This window comes from Poecilia latipinna, unplaced genomic scaffold (genome assembly GCF_001443285.1).
Source record: "Poecilia latipinna isolate Pla-1442-1.1 unplaced genomic scaffold, P_latipinna-1.0 Scaffold1042, whole genome shotgun sequence".
Lineage (NCBI taxonomy): Eukaryota > Metazoa > Chordata > Actinopteri > Cyprinodontiformes > Poeciliidae > Poecilia > Poecilia latipinna.
In genome coordinates, this window is record NW_015113658.1 from 1 (window position 1) to 19,386 (window position 19,386).

Below are 19,386 nucleotides of genomic sequence, written 5' to 3' on the forward strand. Positions count from 1 at the left end.
TTATTTTAATTTAAAGTGAAAAGACACCATAAAATGGCTCCTTCTGAAAATAGGCAGAACTGATCAGACTAAAATCTGATTATATAAGAATGAGTTGGTGCAATGAAATGTAATATGTTTTGTATGGGTCGTAGACCTCAGGTTACCTTTAGGCATGAAAACGAGCTGGATGTGACCATAAGAGACGTTGAGTTCCTGAAGGTTTCAGTTTCTTCCCCAGGTCAAAAGAGGTCGGGGCGTCCGGCGAGGACTCCAGTCATATCCGCTTCTTCTCCTTCTCGCTGATCGAGGGCTACATCTCTCTGGTCATGGACGAACAGACGGCTCAGAGGTGAGCACAAATAAAACTTAATTATCTTTCTTTTTCCCTGAAAATCCCACTCGTTTCCTCAAGATGTTGTTTTTCTCTGCTAAAGGGGTCGTTACTTTTATGTCGGGGGAATAAATTCATGATTGCTATTTGAGGGGGTGATTAGCTTGTTGCTAAGCAATAACGAACCTCTTGGGTGGATGCGGTGTACTTAAATCACAGTGGGTGTCGTTCTGACTCATTCCTTCTCCACCGAGTCCCCCATTTTCTCTCCATGAACTCCCTCATTAAGCTTGGAGCCCATGCAGAAAAGCATCCGGCTTCATGTTCCACCTCGTCCCTAACGGCCTAATCAAAGCCCGGCCATTCAGAACCAGAAGTGGACATGTCATTGATGCCTTAACTGAAATCATAACAAAAAAATCATTTAAAAAATATGAATCAAACCTTTGGTTTCAGGTTTCTGTAGCATGTAGGTCAGAATTGTCCCCATGTTTTCTGTAATGTTGTGCCTTAAAGGGACAGGGGACCTATTTGTCTTCACTTTGCAGTTTCCTGGGTTTAACGAGCTGAAGAATCTACCTGTTCTTATTCTCATTTCTATTTTAACCACTGAATATCTTCAATTTACCTTATTTATTTGTGAAACAAACCAAAAGTAAAAAAATAAATAAATAAATGCTTGGATAATTAATCAATAGTTGAATATATTTTATTTGATGGAATAATGAATATTAATGATGGTACAATGGTACAATATTAATAATGTAAATACACCGGATTTAACAAGATGCTCATTTCCATTCACAGTCCCATGAAACAAACATGCCATACAAATAACATTAACACATAAAATTACATAAATGTTTTTAAGTTTATTCCCTGTCTCATAGGGAATGGAGTTTCTGGATAATCAGTTGTTCATCAATCTATCCATTTTTTTTCTAATCTATCACCCCTCTTGTATTTTTCATTACTTGCAGATTTCTTATTCAGCACCTGGCCATTTACTATTTATAGTAAATGTTACATAAGCTAAGTAACTCAACCTCTTATTAAAAAAACTATATCCAATAAACCAACAGGTTTTGTCCTGAATGCTGTGGATTATATAGATTTTTTTTCCTTCAGATTTAGGAGATCAAACATCACTTGTGTGGCGTCGCTGTTCTCAAAAAAATCTCTTCCCCAGCCAGCGTTTAGTCTCCATGGCAACCAACAACCATACTTTTCTACGAGTGGTGTTTTGTAGAGACGACATTGAAACATCGCAGCTTCACTTTATTGTAGAAAGTTCCTAGATGAGGGAAAAATACATGAAGTTACAGAAAATATTCCAAAGAAACCACATTTACCACCTGACATGTTTCGTCTTCATGATTTCATCTCACTTACATATCTCAGATTTGATACCACAAAGAATAAATACAAAATGTAGTTTAATTTATTAAGGAAAAAAAAAGTTATTTAAATGTTAAGTCTCCTAAACCTAACAACTGGTTGTGGTGTGTCTCCATAGCAACAACATCCATCAGGGCTTCGTGTTGTCAGTCTGGTTGTATTTAAGTAATTTCTTGTTTCTACAATTATCATAGTTAGCTGTGGATAGTAAAAAGCATGATAATTATGCTTTGAATGAATACATTATTCAAAATGGCTTTGTGTATTTAGTCATTATTTTGTCTAAAATGTCTATGGGGTCAGGTTTTTAACTGATTTTAGTGATGTTTAAATCTGGATTTTTTTTTCAGTTTTAATCTGTCATTTCTTCTCTTCCAGGTTTCCAAACAACGTTCTCTTCACCAGCGCCTCTGGTGAGCTCTGGAAAATGGTTCGAATTGGAGGACAACCTTTAGGCTTCGGTGAGTTCCTGCTGTTTTATTTTGAAGGAGTAGTCGACTTCCTGTAGCTCTTCTTAGTCTGAGAGCTACAGGAAGCTTCAATGGCTCCTAAAATTTAATATCCAATTAATCGGTTATTCTGGATGATTACTTGGATAAAGAAATTTAATTACATAAATAATTTTTTTGATATGTTCCTTAAATGAAAGTTGGGGATCAGTTGTGGATTATGGATTATCCACTGTAATATTTGCTTCTGGTTTTGTATTTTTGCACTTAGAAAACAATGCAAACCGTTTTTGTCAATGTTGAGATGAAGAGTTGATTTTTTTTTTCTGACGTGTTTTGCAGATGAATGCGGCATCGTGGCTCAAATATCAGAACCTCTGGCAACAGCTGACATTCCTGCTTACTACATTAGTACCTTCAAGTTTGACCATGCTCTGGTAGGAAAACCTTAGTAGTCAGTATCTTATATGCAGTAGACAAACACAATGCTTAGCTTTTGGTCGCTAGATGCTGTCTGTTTATAATGGTAAAATTTTCAGCTGAGTGCAGCAGTCTGCCTCTCCTCATTTATCTGTTCAGTCGTTTTATCATCTCTGCTTTCTTACTACCAGACCGTGTGAACTAAGTAACCTTATCTACTAAAACAAAATTTCTTGTTGCCGCTTCTCTTCCAGGTCCCGGAAGAGAACATCCAAAGCGTGATCAGAGCTCTGCGGACCGAGAGCACAGCGCAGTGAACGACCTTGTTTTGTTTAGTTTTTTTGTTGTTTTTCCAGTCATTTCGTTCAAACGTTTATCATTGCCCAAAAAGTGCCAAGAGTGGGTTGCTGTGGATCAGCTCAGAGAAGAAGGAGGCTTCTGCTGCCATCACTGTTGTTTTTCTCCCTGGAGCCCCCTGCTGGCCGCCGGCCGCCACTGCTTTAGTTTGCTACACTTGATGTTTCTTTACCTCTAAAAGCTGCTTCCTCCCACCAGCACCATACTGTAAAACCTACTTCAATCCTCTCAAGGAAGAATGACGAATGTACTCCAAATCAAAGAAATATTCAGTAAGCTCTCCATCTCTCCCCTCCCCCATCGTTTTCTCAGTGCCAATGTGCTTGAACGCCGAACCCGATGCCTTGTCTGACCGCTGCACATTTGCAGTGAAGGAGGCGGTTTCATAGTTAGACTTTTCATTTTATCTTTTAGTCCATGTTAAACTGAACCAGCAATGACCTGACCCAGTGCTTCACACCTTTTGGTTATTATGGGAAGTCTGGTCTGGCGACACATGAAGGAAATCTTAAGATGTGCTTTGAGATGTTTGGTGAATTCACACTGTGAGCAGCCTGGCTGATTTTAGAACTGACTCGAATTTAGCATTAATTACTCTTCATAATCTAATAAATCAGTACTTAAAATTGGAACCTAAAAGATTTGATTTCAGGTGTATATGGAAAACTTTAAAGACACTCCATCATCATTGCACTGTTATTGTTTGGTGTTCACAGGTCAGCTTTACGCCTCCCAAATGAAATATTTTACAAAACTTTGTCTCTAAAACCTAAACTAGTTTCTGGAAAGTTCTTCTCAGTTCCCAGAACTGAGAAGAAATTTAAATAACTTACAAATTAGTTTTTTTTTTTTATTATTATTTTAACAGAGACGCATTGTAACAAACCCAACAATTCTCACCAATTTGAAGTTATCAAATTGTAGAAATGTATGGATATGATGTTTTATATCTTATTTCACTATTGTTTCTAAGACATAACAATTTGCATTCCCTTATGTAACCCTTGGCTGTGAGAGTCGAGTCCTCGTTGTTCCCTGGACTCTGCGTTGTGTACTCTTTAAGGTTTTCGTCGGAAGGAAACAAGACTCTGACACACTGCGGTTTGGGATCGTGGTTGTGACCGTTTATTCGGACCACCTGACAGCGATGCGGCTTCGCCCTTTAGAATGCAGAGCAGAAACTGCTTGTCAACTTTCATTCACGCAGTTATTTTTTTTTTGATTTACAGATGCAGAATATATATATAAAAAAAAGAAGAAAAGAAGACAAAATGATACAAAACTAACAATGATACAAAACTAACTAGCTGAACATTAAAAGTAACATTTTGTTACATTGAGGAGCTGGCGGTCAGTATTGCCTACCTTTAGAATGCAGAGCAGAAACTGGCCGTTGTATTACCAGCGCACACTAACGAATGCCAAGTACGGTGTCCTTCAGAGGACATACTCCACAAAGCTCCACAACACAAAGAGCAAATCCAACACTGACATGCGCCGACACATTCAAGCACTTCCCTACACTTACATTAGCCAATCTGGAAAAAAATAATCGCCGTAATGCTTCTGCTGGTTACCATATGATGTCAGAATTATTATTCTGGGTCATATATTATTAAATATCATTTAATTTGTAACTATTTTGCTCAACAGAGACATCCAATTGGAAAGAAAAAAAACATGGAAGGAAAAACTAAGTAGCATGAGCACTGACCGCTCTATTAAGGAGCACCAACACTCTTTAATAATAAAAAAAAAAGGTTTAGAAAATAATACAAAAATTATTTTTGGAATATTTAAACTCTGGATCTTGGTCCCTGCATGGAAACAGGAAGTTCCAGCTGTAACTTGTAATTCCACTTCTTGGTAACATTCACCTTTTCAACTTGCTTTCACTTTAATCAAATAGCCATCAGCTACAACCGAAATAACATTTTCTGATTTATCTGTTAAAGTTCTGATTTTAACTTTGGGTCTGAACAGGGAGAGAATCAGGCTCAACACCTTCAGTTCTGCCTGAGTCCCCTGTGAAAACAAGAGCCTGATTTAAATACATTTAAAATTATTTTTATTCATAAAACTGATGTAGAAATTTCAGAAGTTCTCCAGCCAAGAACAAGCAGCTGTTTTTCCATTTCTAGCCAAAAGTTGGTCCTGACTGACTAAAATTTTAAACATCTTGATGAAATCATGAAGTTGTTTTTGACCAGATTAGGAGAGAATACATTTTGAAGACAGAAACGTGAGTCAGCTTGAACCAACATAGCATTAGATACAGAAACAATCATTCATATGAACCATAAAGCATCTGAAGCAAACCAAAATGTTTTCTTCATTTAAATTAACAAAACTCTAAGCTTTCAATGATGCTTTCCTAATGCTTAAATCAACATTTTCACCAGAAACAGCTGGAAACTTAGCTATCTGCTTTTTCCCTTCCCGTCGGGTTTTTATTGCTGCAGAAAGCTGCAAAATAAAAACTTCACAGATTAATGCGTCCTTAAGGCATTGCACGATGATCTTTAAAAACTTTTTGATTAAAAAATTACTTAAAACAATTTTATAAATAAATTATGTGCTGTTTATCCATCAGACCACTTTTAAAACTCCATTGTTGGGCCAATCAGTTGATCCTTTTTGAGTTGTACACTACATTAAACAAAAAAAAAATCCTTCAACTATTATCAAGGGTTTAAAGAAGATAATTAGGACCACTGAATAAAAACAGAATTTTGAATTTAATCTCAGAATTTAGACTTTTTTTTCTGAATTAATTCTTTGAATTCTAATTCTGCGTCAAAATATAATAATGACTTAGCTGTTTCTTCCTTGTTTTAGAATTGTAAACGTTATCCACACTAGAAGCCTGTACCTAGATTTGAGTTTTCAGACTAGATTTGGATGAAATTGTGCATAAACAATTCTGAGAAAAAAAAGAAGTTACAATTCTGAGATTAAAGTCAGAATTCTTTTTTTAGCGTCTCTAATCTGTTTCACCTCAGAACAGGCCAATAAAAACCTGCACTCTGCGATGTTTTCCTGACGCTGGCGTTGCTCACAGTGTGACGCCGCAGTGAGACTCGATGAATGGTGATCTACAGTCGTAATAAATTACTGAGCCACTTTGAAAATGTGCTGAACATAAGCTACGGTTCACAGGGGGAAGGAAGGCTCCTCTCTGACCCCTGGTGTCCATTTAGGTCTTGAAGCCGCCCCCCTCCGGCTCTAGTCTGCACTTTAACACAGGTCCCCCCCCCACACTGACCTGCTGTACTGATGTGAAACCAGAGAGGACTTCTCACTTCACGATGATTTTATCCATGTGGAAGAAGTTGTGACGATGTTCTCCCTGGCCTTCAGCCTCTGATCAGATTAGTAGAAATCATGTCTATCAGTGTTAAAACTCCAGGAAGGTAACTTTTGTTTTTCTGATTGCATTTCAAAGAAACATGTTAAAAGCTTTTCACTTGGAGCTTCTCGTGTGAAAACAAAATAAACGAGCTGTTTTGTTTGTTTTTTTTCTATTGAGCCTCTGTGTTTTTACTTACCAGGTGCAATCTGATTTTCAAATCCTCTAGGATTACTTATGGAGAGAAATAAAGGAAAGAGATTAGCTTCAACTCCTGGTGATTTTACTGGAACTTTATGTAATAAATCAGCAAAGGGTTGAGAGATAAACAGATTTTAAATAATCCAATTTTTGGTTTTTGAAGATGTGATTTGTGGAAAATTTTGATTTTTTTTTTTTTAATAGTTCAGTTTTATGCCAATATTTCCAAGGCAGCCATCTTGTTTGACAAGCGTGTTTTACAGCTTCTATTTATTTGGACTTGAAATTCAGTTTAACTTTACGACAAAATAAAGCAATGTTACCAGAAAACTGTTGTAATGCGAGAATAAAGTGTTAAAATGACCAGAATAGACATTTTTGGAGAAAACAATTGAAAAATTAATTATTCAAGCTTTTTTGTCATTAAAACAGCTTTTTTTCCTCATAATTTTAAGATGTTCATAATTTTAAGATGTTCTAATGGTAAAATTAAAATTTTATCCTGCAAATATTAAGACACCGTTCTGATAAATAATAAATTCTCATAGCCCTAATACCCACAGAAGGGATGATTGAAAATAAAACTTGCTTAAAAAATCTGTCCCAGGTTTGTTCAAATCTAGAAGTGAAACCAGATAAAGTTCATAGGTCGCTATAAAATCATTTAAAAACATATCCAGATAATGAAAAACAAATCTATTCGCATTTTACCAAAATAAGGTGCAAAAAGTTATGTGAGAGCAACTCGAGAGAAACCTTACAGTAGAGTTGGGAAACTACAAAATAACATTTTAACAGGAAATCTGAAACTAAAGTATTGATTTTACCTTGCTAGCATCAATCTGTTGCTGATACCGACTTTGTATCAATATTACAAATATTTTTTATCAAGCCAAAATATTTGATCCAAACTAATTTTGTTTAGTTTGGATCAAACTAAACAAAATTACTGTCAAACATTTGTGCAGCATAGGCACTTGTTTGTGCTGCTATCATTTTAAAGATATTAACAAAATGACCAGAGGTAACTCACCCGTCTCCTTCCTCCTGCTTCCTATGATGCGGCTGCTGGGCTCACCTCTGACCCGACCTGAACAAAAAGAGAATGGTCAAGGCGGGGTTACAGGAGCCTGTGTGGACCGTTAGCGTTATCCCTCATGATTGTCTTACCTCTTACATAATCCTGTGGATCGTCTGCGAAATCCCCCAGGTACCTGCAGTTATTCAGCTGAAAGGTCCAACTGCTCCTAACAGCAGTTGGACCTTTCAGGAAATCACTGTGCTGAGGTCAAAGGTCACAGCTTCAAATCACATAGCAAACATCTCAAACTTCCTCTATCTTTCTTCCAAGCACCAGACTTTCTTGATCTTTATCAAAACTTTTTTTTTTCTGACGTTTTGGCTGTTTAGTTCATTTTCTGTCCAGTTCTTGATAAAAATAAAAAGAACCACATTACAATCCCTGACAGAAATATTCACATCCTTTCAACACTTCAGGAATCTGTACAGAATTCTACTCTGGTTCCACTTTGCTCTCAGTAGCTGTGTTTTCTCTGACCATTTATTTGTCAACACATATTTTGATAACTCTCGAAGCTTTTTCTCATAATTTTACGTTCTCGTAAAGTCACATTTTTAGTACTGTTAGTCTTGTGACTAAATTCTTCTAACTAAATAAAATTTCTTGTAGCCCTAATTCTCTGTACAACTCGCAGAAAAGATGCGTAAAATACAAGGCATTTTCTGAAAATATTTTCTGTCGCTGTAATTTTCTTTTGTAAAGAAAAGAAAAAAAGATTAAAATCAGATCTGGTATGAAAATAAGATTTTATTTTTATTTTTTTTTTTAAGCCAAAGCGCCCAGCGCTGGGATAAACTGATTCAGTGAATTATCAGGTTTTATTCATCCAGCCGATCTCAGATACTAACAAGATTAGTGGAGGAAGATCTCGCAAAAAAAATGATATGGATGCATAAAATAGAACAAACTGAATTAACATCAGGCTATGCTTATTATATACATCTTTTATTTTTTTTCAATTTTTTTTTTTTTTTTAGCAAAAATGGTCAGTTTCAGATTACATTATTACAACCTGAGCCCATTTTCTGCTGCATAATAATCCATCCGATCATTATTATTATTGCAGCTCAAACACAAAGTCCAGAAGTACCAAAAACAACCAGAACCCGATTCCTCAGAACCGCTTCCTTTTCCAAGCTCTTTGCCGTTTCTCTTCCTTCGTGTCGTAAATAATCTCCATGTGACGCAAAACGACCGACTGGAGATTTAAACTCGGCGGAAAAAGTCTATTTAATGAGTCCAGATTCAGTCTGGAAGTAAAGAGCTGGTTCTGGTTCCACCTTCAGTCGTCACCTGATGGATCCCAGCTCACAGGAGAGACTTCACCAGCGCCACCATGTGGTCCACACCGCACGCTACATCCACCACCTGACCTGGAACGGTCACCTTTACAGAGAGACGCACAGATCAGAACATAAGCAGCACAAACCGTTTCCATCTTTCTGTTCACACATCAGTTTATTTTGATTCCTGGTGCGCTCCAAACCCCGCAGGGTTTCCACGGAGACTTCCACGCCCTCAAATCCTGTTTAAATGCTAATGTACGTCTGCGGAGGTGAAATGAAAAGCTCTCCGGGGGAACAAGCAGGTTCAGAGGTTTAAAACAGCGAGACAATCTTTTTCAGATGTGAAACGTTAAATAAACCGTCGGGTTCTGGAGTTTTACAACAACATACAGAAAATATATCAGCAGAGAACAGAAACTGTGAAAAATCTGCTGCCGGCTGTTTGATTTTATCATTTTTAAGTCCAAACGGCTCAGTATTCTGTCACAATCAGGTACAAGAACGACACTGAAGAGCCTCAGAAATACAGATTAAGACTATTTTAAAGTGAAAGTTTGGCTGCTTGGAGCAAAGTGTGTTGAAAGCGTTAGTGGTTTAAAATTTTTGCACAGTACTCTTCATATAGTCATGGGAAGAAGAAAGCCCTCCATGTCAGCTCTAAGGTTTTAACATCAGGAGCCTCATCTATAAATGTCTCATTTAGAAAGAAACTGGCCAAGAAAAAAAAACCTACGGCAAAATATGTTACACACAACTCATGTAGAAAGAAAAAAATGTGTTGTTAATTTTTTTCAGTCAACAACAAACCTAATTACACTGAAAATATTCTTGTATTTCCTGTAATTAACCAGGTAGACCCCGCTGAGATCTAGACCTCATTTTCATGAAAGACCTGGACACTGAAAGTATTTAGCTCAAAGTTCATCAAACCTATTGTTTTTTTTATTTTTTCATCTTTTATTGATTCAACTTAAGAAAATGAACTGCATTTGTCTTCCTACAACATTCTTACACACATAAGCCTGTCATGGCAAATTTTGATGGCAATAAATTGTCCCAGAAATGATTGCGGTAAATGATAATATTGTCATTTTGAGATCATTTTTAACTAATATAATAATAATGGCATAATAATGCAAGTTTGCCCTGTCAAAGGTTTCTGTAACTGGAAGATATTTCAAATATTCAAAATAAAACCACCCAAAACAATAAAAAGCACAAACAACTGAAACCATAAATAACATGGATTATGAAGTCTCTATAAACAAAATGACCCTTCAAAAAACAGTCATCATCAGAACAGCTGATGTAAAACAAGATAAGTTTGTTCTGATGTAATGTCAAACATTGAAAATAAAAAGTTTCTGCATCTTTTAGGTGTTTGGAGCATGAATCTGTCACTAAACCTATAACAGCCAACCAAATATTGCATCCAAAAGTTCCTTTATGAATTATTACAAACGTGACTACAATTTGAAAGCTTTATAGATGAAGACAAGATGGAGACGGCTGTAAAAGACAAAGCTAACCCTAAATACCCGACTTGTACAACATATTTAAAATCTTTAGCCTAAAAACTAAATAAAATGTGATCTGTGTTCTTACCCTCCAGGGGAAGAACTGGTCATCTTTCTTTCCGATACCCAAGCAGCCTCTGACGTTCTTCCCCCAAACGAAAAGTTCACCTCGATCTGAAAACCAAACGGCGACATCAAAGCTACGCACTTCAGTTTGTAACGTCTCGTCTCAGAGTTAAAGGTCTGTCACAGCAGGAGTCGGCATTATATTTTAAATAGAGAGAAAAAAAATAAAAAGGTAGCAAGCAATAGGATTGATATGTCTTCTTCAATGGGATCCTGATATTTGTGACGCATAGTTTCCAGTTTCCAAAATGATAAATGGAACCAGAAAAATTGATCTATAAATACATTATCGGTACTTTTAGTCTCACGTAATAAAAATATTTAATGAAATGAAAAACTGGTAAAATCTGGATTTGTCATTCTACCTAGTTTGGAAAAATCATTAATTATCAATTTTGTACAAAGTTATATAGAGTCACTTGCAGATCCAGAGCCCTGGTTTAGGGGAAAGGGTTTATATAATTAGGAATTTGTGAGTGAACCTCAATAAATGAAATTATCACTGAAAAGTTAATTTAATTCAACAAGACAAAGAGGGAAATACACTGCTCAAAAAAATAAAGGGAACACTCAAATAACACATCCTAGATCTGAATGAATGAAATATTCTCATTGAATATTTTGTTCTGTACAAAGTTGAATGTGCTGACAACAAAATCACACAAAAATCATCAATGGAAATCAAATTTATTAACCAATGGAGGCCTGGATTTGGAGCCACACACAAAATTAAAGTGAAATGTTCCCTTTATTTTTTTGAGCAGTATATTTTAATAGTAATAATTTTAATGATTCTGGCTCACATGGAATGAAAACCCAAATTAGAATATAAAATTATAATATAAAATATAAAATTAGACAAATCAAAAACAGATTTTTAAAGCACAAATGTCAGGTTTATGAAAAATATGCCAATTTTTTTCGCACAATACTTGGTTGGGGCTCAATGCAACATTTAAAACATTTATTCTCAGTTACAGAATCTTAAAACAGTGAGAAACCAGCGGATGTTTCCATTTCTGCTACTTAAAACATGATCCGACAACTCAAACGTCAAGGAGAATTTCTCAAAAATGTGACCATATCTGAGTCTCACCTGTCACTGCTGCAAAATGGCTGAGGCCACACCTGATCTTGACGACGGCCACAGAGGGGTTGAACTCCGAGCGTCCAAACAGAGTGGGAGGAATCCTCTCCGGGTTCGAAGACTCAGAGAGATTCGGACCTTTTCCCAGAATGCCATAGCCCCAAACAAACACCTCTCCTTTTTCTGGAAGAATTCAGAAACGTCAGGAAATGAAGGCTTCAGATACCTGAATAAGTCCGTGTACTTCAGCATTTTCCTTCCTGGGTTTAGTTAAAGACAACGGTAACGATCACTTTGTGGACTCACCATTGAGAACGGCCACCTGGGTTCCTCCACATGCTGCCTGAACCACCTTCCCACAGCCTTTTAGAGGGAGATGACGCGGAGAGTTCATCTAAACAGTGAAATTACATCAAGACATCAGCAATGACCTCAAAGAAGCAAGAGCTGCTGTCCATTAATCAGTGAAGATATGGGCCGGTTGTTAGATGTAAGGCACTGGATGTGTGGAGGTGCCAAAACTTTATGCAGAGGAACAACTTAAAGAGGAACGATGTACAGTCAGCACACAGCTTCAGTTATCACAACTAAAAATCAGCCATCAGGCCCAAAATCTGGGAGTAGTGATGAACTCTGACCTGAACCTTCAACGCCACATAAAGACAGTTACAGTCGGCCTTCTATCACCTGAAGAACATTTCCAGAATTAAAGAACTAAAGTCTCAGAAAGATCTAGAGAAAATCGTTTCTCTTAAGTCAAACTGATTCCTGCAACAGTGTCTTCACAGGTCTGACTTCAAAAAAAAAATAGAAAAAGCTGCAGCTGATCCAGAACACTGCTGCTGTTCTCACTAAAACCTGGAACATAGAGCACATCACCTCAGCTCTGAAATCTGCTCACCGAGAGAAACGACTTTAAGAACTGCTAAGCACCACAATATCTGCTGTTGTCATAGCAACCTTCCAGACCCCTCAGATCTTCTGGTTCTGGTTCTGCTCTGCATCAACAGAACCAGAACCAAACATGGAGAAGCAGCATTCAGCTTCTATGCACAAATCTGGAACAAACTTCCAGAAAACTGGAAAACAGCTGAAACATTGAGTTCCTTTAAATCAAGAATAAAAACCCAGCCGTTTAGATTTGCCTTCCATTAATAATAACTAGAACATTGATTAATTCTGGTCTGATTTACAACTTTTTATTTCTCCTTATTTGGCCACTGGAATGTAAAACTCCTTAAATTGTTGTTGCTGAAATGTGCTATATAAATAAACAACAACATTTAAAATATCAAGCAAATGAGTTTTCACAGTTATCCTTATGATTAGATTTTTAAAAAATTGCACTCCTCTCTGCAATCTGTTATTCACAGTTTGACAACTTTCTAATGAGCCTACTATCTTTTTTCCTAAAACATAAGAGTAGTTTTAAAGAAACATGACCAGCTATAAACAGAAATATACACCTGAGCAGTGGACTGGTGGTCTTTAGGACTTTATTACAGTATTGTCTAAAGAAATGAGAACTTATTACTCAGCTCCTGGCTCTGCTCTGACACTAAATCACATTTTAAAAATGATCTTACTTCTCAATTTTTTCACAAAGTTCTCAGGTCAATTCAGATCAGTTGTAATGAGCTAATATATCTGGTGTCTCAGGGCTCTTTTTATATGCAGTTCTACACCAGACTCTTCTTTTTATTGATTCTAATAATGGCTATCCACTCAATAAGTAATCCTACCTGTCCTTTGTGGGTTTGTGGTCTCATTCTGCTTGACGCTGTTTCTTCCTTCTGACTGAGCTGCTACAAGACAAAGTTTCCTAGTTATGGGGCGTTGCGTCATACATATTAGATTGCATGCTACAACGCCACACATTGACTTCATTGACTGGACTGATTAGTGGTTTGCCTTACCCGTTTCATCGTCCTCCTCTCATGTTACTAACTGCAAGCTCGTTTTTGTGAAAAAGCTGCAAGTTTTTGCACATTAACTGCATCCGTTTCCAGACCTCTCCTCTTTTTAATCCTTCTCTGCGTTACCCTTTGTTCTTCTACTTTCCATCTTTAAACACCGCTGACCAAGACCTCTGATGTTTTACGTCAGGGTGTGTCTTTGGAAAGGAAACCGAAAAAACGAGACCTGCTAGTGCAGGCGGATGCAACTTGGATACAGGAGTTATGGCACGTCGTTTTTCACATAAAATCAGCTTCACAGACAATCAAAGGAAACCTATTTTATGTTAAAACTGCCTTCCATACTCCAGTAGCAGCTTATATGATCAACCTACGAGTACAACCACTGCATAAAGGCCAAAAAATATAAAGAATAAAGAGGAAACCGGCCCCTGCAGCCCAAACGTCAGACCAGCCCACTGGGAAATGTCCCGGTCCTCCCAATTAGTCACTGACAAAATCATGTTTTGTGTCTGGGGATGCACCGATCCACTGTTTTCACTTCTTATACTGACACAGATATCTGAGGTTTATTACTGACCAACACAGAAAAACAGTGCTGACTTGATTTCAAACATTTTTGTTTTGCTTGGTTTTTTTTGTAACTCAGACATAAATGTACTGAATTACAAATGTATTTGATAACTCTGCACTAATAGCTTCACAAGCTTGGTCAAACATGTAAAAACAACACAACTTTATTTTGTTCAGTCAGTGCAAGTAGGAGTATAACAGCCAATGTAAAATAAATAATAAAGAATCTGACAAAAACAATAAGTTGCCTGCCTTTGTCAAACTTATAAAAAAAAAAAAAAAAAAAACTCCAAGTGCAATTAAGAATTAAAGCATAATGTAAAGCAAGTAAAGCATTTTTCAATATAGGAGCCAATACAGATATCAATATCGGATCAGTGCATCTCTGCTGGTGTCTTGGTCAAAGTCTAACCAGTTGTTAGAAAAGCTTCCTGTGCCTGAAGCAATAACTCACCACCACAAACACAGAAGTCTTGTTCAGACCCTGAAAACCTCCCCAGCCGTCCTCACCTGGGTGGACTCAGTGGCCAAGGCCAGCTGTCTGTACTCAGAGTTTCCCCAGCCAAACAGCTGACCGTCCCTGGAAACAGCCAGGCTGCAGTCTCCATATGTGTTGATCTGCTGCACGTCCACGCCGGCGAGCTCGCCTCCCACTTCCACCGGGGAGGAGCTGATGTTGAGATGGCCCAAACCTGAGAAATATGAGGCATTATCTACTCCAGTTTTACACTTAGACTTACTTTATTGTCATTGCACAAACACATGACAGCAAATTTGGTAACAAAATGATAAGTGGAGTCATTAAAGTCTCCTTTACGTCTATTAAGTTTTAAAAATTAATCCCGGTATCCTCCGTTTTGTTTTAACAAAACATTTTCAGAGACAACTTTCTGCATATGGCCTCCTCCATCCAGAGGTTTCTGGCCATTTGACAGTCTTTGTAGTTACTTAGTGAAGAGTTGTAAAATATTTGCATTATTTCTCACAGCGTTGGATAAACATTCCATATTCATGTCACCTGTGGATATAAAAACCAGACAATGAAAGAAAACTAGTTTAAATGAAATGGCAACATAGCTGTCCCATTTCTGCAACAAAGGCAACAAAGCTCTGACCCTTTCATAATGAAAGTGAGAATCACAGTTAAACATCTTCTCCTCGGGTTAATGTGTGAATGTCACTGACCCGTCTGACCGTCGGCTCCCCATCCACAGGAATACACTTTCCCTGTGTCAGTGAGGAACAAGCTGTGGTCCTGCCCACACGCCACCTAGAGGACAAAACCCGAAATCAGGAGCTGCTGCAGTTTCAACCCGAGCAGTAAGATTCAACTAAAACTAAATAATGATTTTAACTGTGTTAGGACTGAAACGATTAATCAGCAATTGATTAATTATCATTAATCAAGTACTAAAATAATGATCAACTAATTTAGTAACTGATTGTTAACTTGAGTATACAGATTAAAAATAACACTGGCTGAAAGAACAACACACTCCAAGCAGTAGTTCAGCCAAAACTGTACAAAAAACACATATATTTGCATTTAAAATGAAAAAAAAAAAAAAATCTACTTTGTATGTAAATCTTTTCTAACCTGACATTTAAGCTTCACCTGGTGCATATTCTGTAACATTTCTTCAATTAAGCACTTTTTCCTATCCAATTATTAATCAGTTGAGCCAAAAACTAAACAGTAAATGCTTATTTTCTTATTTAAAAAAAGAAAGTGAATTATTTGTTTGCTTGCATCTTTTAATTAACTTCTAACATTGTATAAAATAAGCCTAAGTGGTTAAGCGAAAAATGGGCAGAACATGCCAATTTTTTTAATCCAATTAATCCTCACAATAATCAATTAAATAATAAATTACTAAAATAAGTTGTTAGTTGTAGCCTTGGTTGATACTTTATAGTTATCCAAACTTCCCAGCTTCTGACCAGGCATTTTTACCAGTTCAGTGGCAACAATCAGCATAAACAACCAATATATTGACCAATATATTCTAATATTCAGAACCTGATTTATACTTTTAACCTCATTTATAAAAGGACCATGCTTTCTTTTTGTCACATTGCATATTTTTAACAGATGACTGACCTGGACCACCCTGCTGCTGAAGCCTTTGATCCTGTGAATGATGTGGCTGCCACTGATGAAACACAGGGAAAACAGCGCCATCAGGAGGTTAGCACAGTTACTGCAGTCAGTCTACACTATGGTAAAATGGTATATTTTAATGTTAAATATAACACTTTATAGCAAACAATGTAAGATGATCAAAATATAATAATTTCACTGCTGTACACAACATCAAACAACCTAGTAAAAGGCATCATGGACGAAATGTTGAGGCTGATTACAGAAAACATGAGGATTAGGAAATAATGAATGTAAGCAAGTCATACTTCATGGTGAAGGTGTGAGCACAGACCTGTAGACTTCTTCATCAATGATCTTCCTCCCACACTGGCCGTACGCGTTGTTCCCCATGCTGAACACTGGAGAGGCAGAAAGATGGCAGCAGCCACGATGCAACAGGATCCATGAAGAAGAAGAAGATGAAGAAGAAAAAGAAAAAACGGCAAATTCATGTTTATTTGCTTCTGCAGCAGCTTCAGGTTAAATTATATATCTGCAAGTTTCTGTTGGAGGAGCCGAGCTGATAGATTAGATTAACATAAATTATCTCTTAAATGAAATAAATGGAAAACGTGAAAGTAGATTTACCCTTGGCTTGAAAAATAAAATCTTCAGCATCTAATAATCTTCAGCAGAACCTTGGTTTAGGTTGGCCATGATTCTCTTTACAAATTAAAAAAAAAAAAAAAAAAAAAAAAAAAAAAAAAAAAAAAAGAGAGTGGCTAAAGTCACTATAAACTAAATGTTCCAGGGCATGAAGCTAACTTTTTACACTGTTTGCATGAAAAAAATTTTCTTCAGTGCACCAATCTAAAAATTAGGTGAATGGTAAATGCTTACAATGCAAAAACACAAAATCTTACCAAGTACTTGTGTCTGGTTTATAATACAAATATCATACAAATAAGACAAAACTAAATTAAAAGTAACTTTTTAGCAACATACAAGAGCTTGTTTTCCTTAATATTGGAATTATTAGTTCCACTGGCAATAAACAACATGGGAAAATGGGCAGTTATATGTGAAATAATCTGTCAGTGAACCAAGTGCCTTTATCAATATTAAGGAATTACTGATGAAAAAACAAGCTACTATATCTTGCCAAAAAAATTCACTTTTTGAGCAAAACTGTGGGATCTCATTTGATGCACATAAGACGGAGGTTGATGGTTCAAACTCAGAAAATTTGGGTCTTAAATTTTCTCTATTTTCTCTCCATCCATGTTTTCCTCATAAAAGGAAAACATGAGCAGAGGTCTTTGTTGTCCAGGATTCGTCGTGGTTCTCACCTCCCTCGTGGTCGGTGAGGACCAGGGAGTGGGCGCGGCCGCAGGACACCTGGACCACTCTGGTCTGCTGAGGCTGGGAGAGAGGCAGTGCCACCGGCGACGGCTCCAGAACGTAGTCGTAGCTTTTATCTGGATGAAGGGAACAACAACAAACTCACAGTCAAAGAAACTGTCTTTTAGATTTTCCGTTTTAGATAAATTTAACTTTGTAACAATACTAAACCCAGACGTCTTAAGGATTTTGGATGGATGGTGCCTAAACACCAATGTTCCCATTACAGAACAACCAGAAAGTATTCAAACACCTTAGTTTTTCCATTTTATGTAACAATGCAGATTTATTTTAACACAAATGAGTAAAATTGTATTTTTCTTTTTTTTTTTTCATCTACATTACAACAGACCATAATCTGGAAGTGGAAACAAGTTTTCAGGCACTTAAACATTTAGGTGTAATAGGTAGAGGAGTATTCACACCACTTATCTATTTAAAACTGACAGAAGCTGCTTTTCCATTGACCATATATTTGCACAATTTGACATTCTGAAAATAAATCTGCTTAATGGAAACACAAAAAAGTCTTGTTATAAGTGAAATAATCTGCCATGGAAATTGGTCACTTTATCACTATTCAAGAATTAATCATTATTCAAGCTTCTATATCTCACTAAGGAGGTACTTGTTAGTTAGTTTTGTCTTATTTTACATGTTATAAGTTTGCACAAGAAACCAAACATGAAATACTTGGTAAGATTTTCTGTTTTTGCGGTATAAGAACAGAAGGATGAAGCCGCAGCAGCCCAGCTCTTACAGCGGTTGTGTTGTGTGCGCTGGAAGCCCAGCTGGGAGTCCTTGTTCAGGCCCATGCCCCAAAGTTTGGTCACGTCTTTGGTTGAAGAAGCCATGAGAGTGAAGCCGTAACCGCAAGCAGCCGATGAAATCTGCAACACAAGAGCAAGAGTCCTTTAAGATAACAAAAATCTAAACTAAGTCACAAACTACAATGTTTTCTACTTGGCTCGTATGTGACATATCAACAAGTTTTTCAAATGTTTTTATATATAAAAATGTGGAAAGCGGTGTGAAACTATTCTGAACCTATCAAAAAAAAAGTCAGTTTTCTCAAAATTGGTGTGTTTCTGTTAAGCACATTTATTTTCATAATTTCAATTTTCGCAATTCTATATGGTTAAAAGAAATGCGGCTAGTGATGTTTACCTGCTCTGCGGTCTCCAGGCGGTATGGAGTATACTGATATCTGCGAGGTTTTTTGCTGCCGCTGTCCGGCACCACGAAGCTGGGGATCCCCAGTGCCCCAGTGAAGCTGAAGCCCCAAACAAACACTTTATGCGTCGGCTTTCTGTGCTTGCCGACGTACTGGAAAACCGGCTCGCCGCTCTTCTCCTGCGGTCTGGACGCCCCACTGAGTGTTGCGTAGCCACACACACGCAGGGCCGACTGCATATGGCGAGGGCAGAGACATGGGAGAGCCATCCTGAAGAAACAAGCAGAGGGCCACAAATATTAAAGATGTTTAAAAGTAATTCAAATCAACATTCTGATGTAAGACACATATAGAAACGTTTTTAAGTATTTTAAATTGCAAAATAAAATCAGCACATGGTGTCATTTTATGGCTTATAATATTTTTAACAAAAGTTAGTATATCAATAAACCAGTGATCCTGTCAAAATGGGCAATACAGAAATAAATAAATTGTCTAAGTAATTAATGTACCAGTGTGTGTGTGTGCGCATGGTTGTGTGTCTGTGTTGCCCTGCGACAGACTGGCAACCTGTCCAGGGTGACCCCGCCTCTCGCCCGGAACGTTAGCTGGAGATAGGCACCAGCACCCCTCCCGACCCCACTGAGGGACAAGG

At 37.2% G+C, this 19,386-nt stretch overlaps 2 protein-coding genes across 3 annotated transcripts in view; one reads left to right on the forward strand and one right to left on the reverse strand.

Moving 5' to 3' along the window:
• Window positions 1–199: 199 nt before the first annotated feature.
• On the forward strand, window positions 200–3,571 carry LOC106959071 (GATS-like protein 2). The gene is made up of 4 exons (XM_015051379.1): window positions 200–331; window positions 2,090–2,172; window positions 2,503–2,597; window positions 2,835–3,571. The coding sequence occupies exons 1-4, from the start codon at window positions 309–311 to the stop codon at window positions 2,895–2,897; spliced, it is 264 nt and encodes an 87-aa protein (XP_014906865.1). The 5' UTR covers window positions 200–308; the 3' UTR covers window positions 2,898–3,571.
• Window positions 3,572–8,527: 4,956 nt separating this feature from the next.
• Window positions 8,528–19,386, reverse strand: part of rcc1l (RCC1 like) — a 19,528-nt gene continuing 8,669 nt past the window's right edge. Inside the window, exons 2-13 of one of the 2 annotated variants that reach the window (XM_015051376.1) lie at window positions 18,725–19,001; window positions 18,318–18,447; window positions 17,506–17,634; window positions 16,509–16,575; window positions 16,175–16,226; window positions 15,259–15,343; window positions 14,584–14,765; window positions 13,327–13,389; window positions 11,891–11,978; window positions 11,594–11,767; window positions 10,460–10,545; window positions 8,528–8,954 (exon numbers count right to left, since the gene is read on the reverse strand). In XM_015051376.1, the coding sequence (XP_014906862.1) occupies window positions 8,877–8,954; window positions 10,460–10,545; window positions 11,594–11,767; window positions 11,891–11,978; window positions 13,327–13,389; window positions 14,584–14,765; window positions 15,259–15,343; window positions 16,175–16,226; window positions 16,509–16,575; window positions 17,506–17,634; window positions 18,318–18,447; window positions 18,725–19,000 (1,410 nt within the window). In that variant the 5' untranslated portion in view covers window position 19,001 and the 3' untranslated portion in view covers window positions 8,528–8,876. The remainder of the gene's footprint in view (window positions 8,955–10,459; window positions 10,546–11,593; window positions 11,768–11,890; window positions 11,979–13,326; window positions 13,390–14,583; window positions 14,766–15,258; window positions 15,344–16,174; window positions 16,227–16,508; window positions 16,576–17,505; window positions 17,635–18,317; window positions 18,448–18,724; window positions 19,002–19,386) is intronic. The other variant, XM_015051377.1, reaches the window with a different exon arrangement.

What these genes read in the sequence shown, in the direction of transcription:
- LOC106959071 (XM_015051379.1), top strand. Translation starts at nt 309, where the DNA reads ATGGACGAACAGACGGCTCAGAG. An exon ending in GACGAACAGACGGCTCAGAG is followed by an intron (nt 332 to 2,089) that starts GTGAGCACAAAT and finishes CTTCTCTTCCAG; the next exon opens with GTTTCCAAACAACGTTCTCT. An exon ending in TCAAGTTTGACCATGCTCTG is followed by an intron (nt 2,598 to 2,834) that starts GTAGGAAAACCT and finishes CTTCTCTTCCAG; the next exon opens with GTCCCGGAAGAGAACATCCA.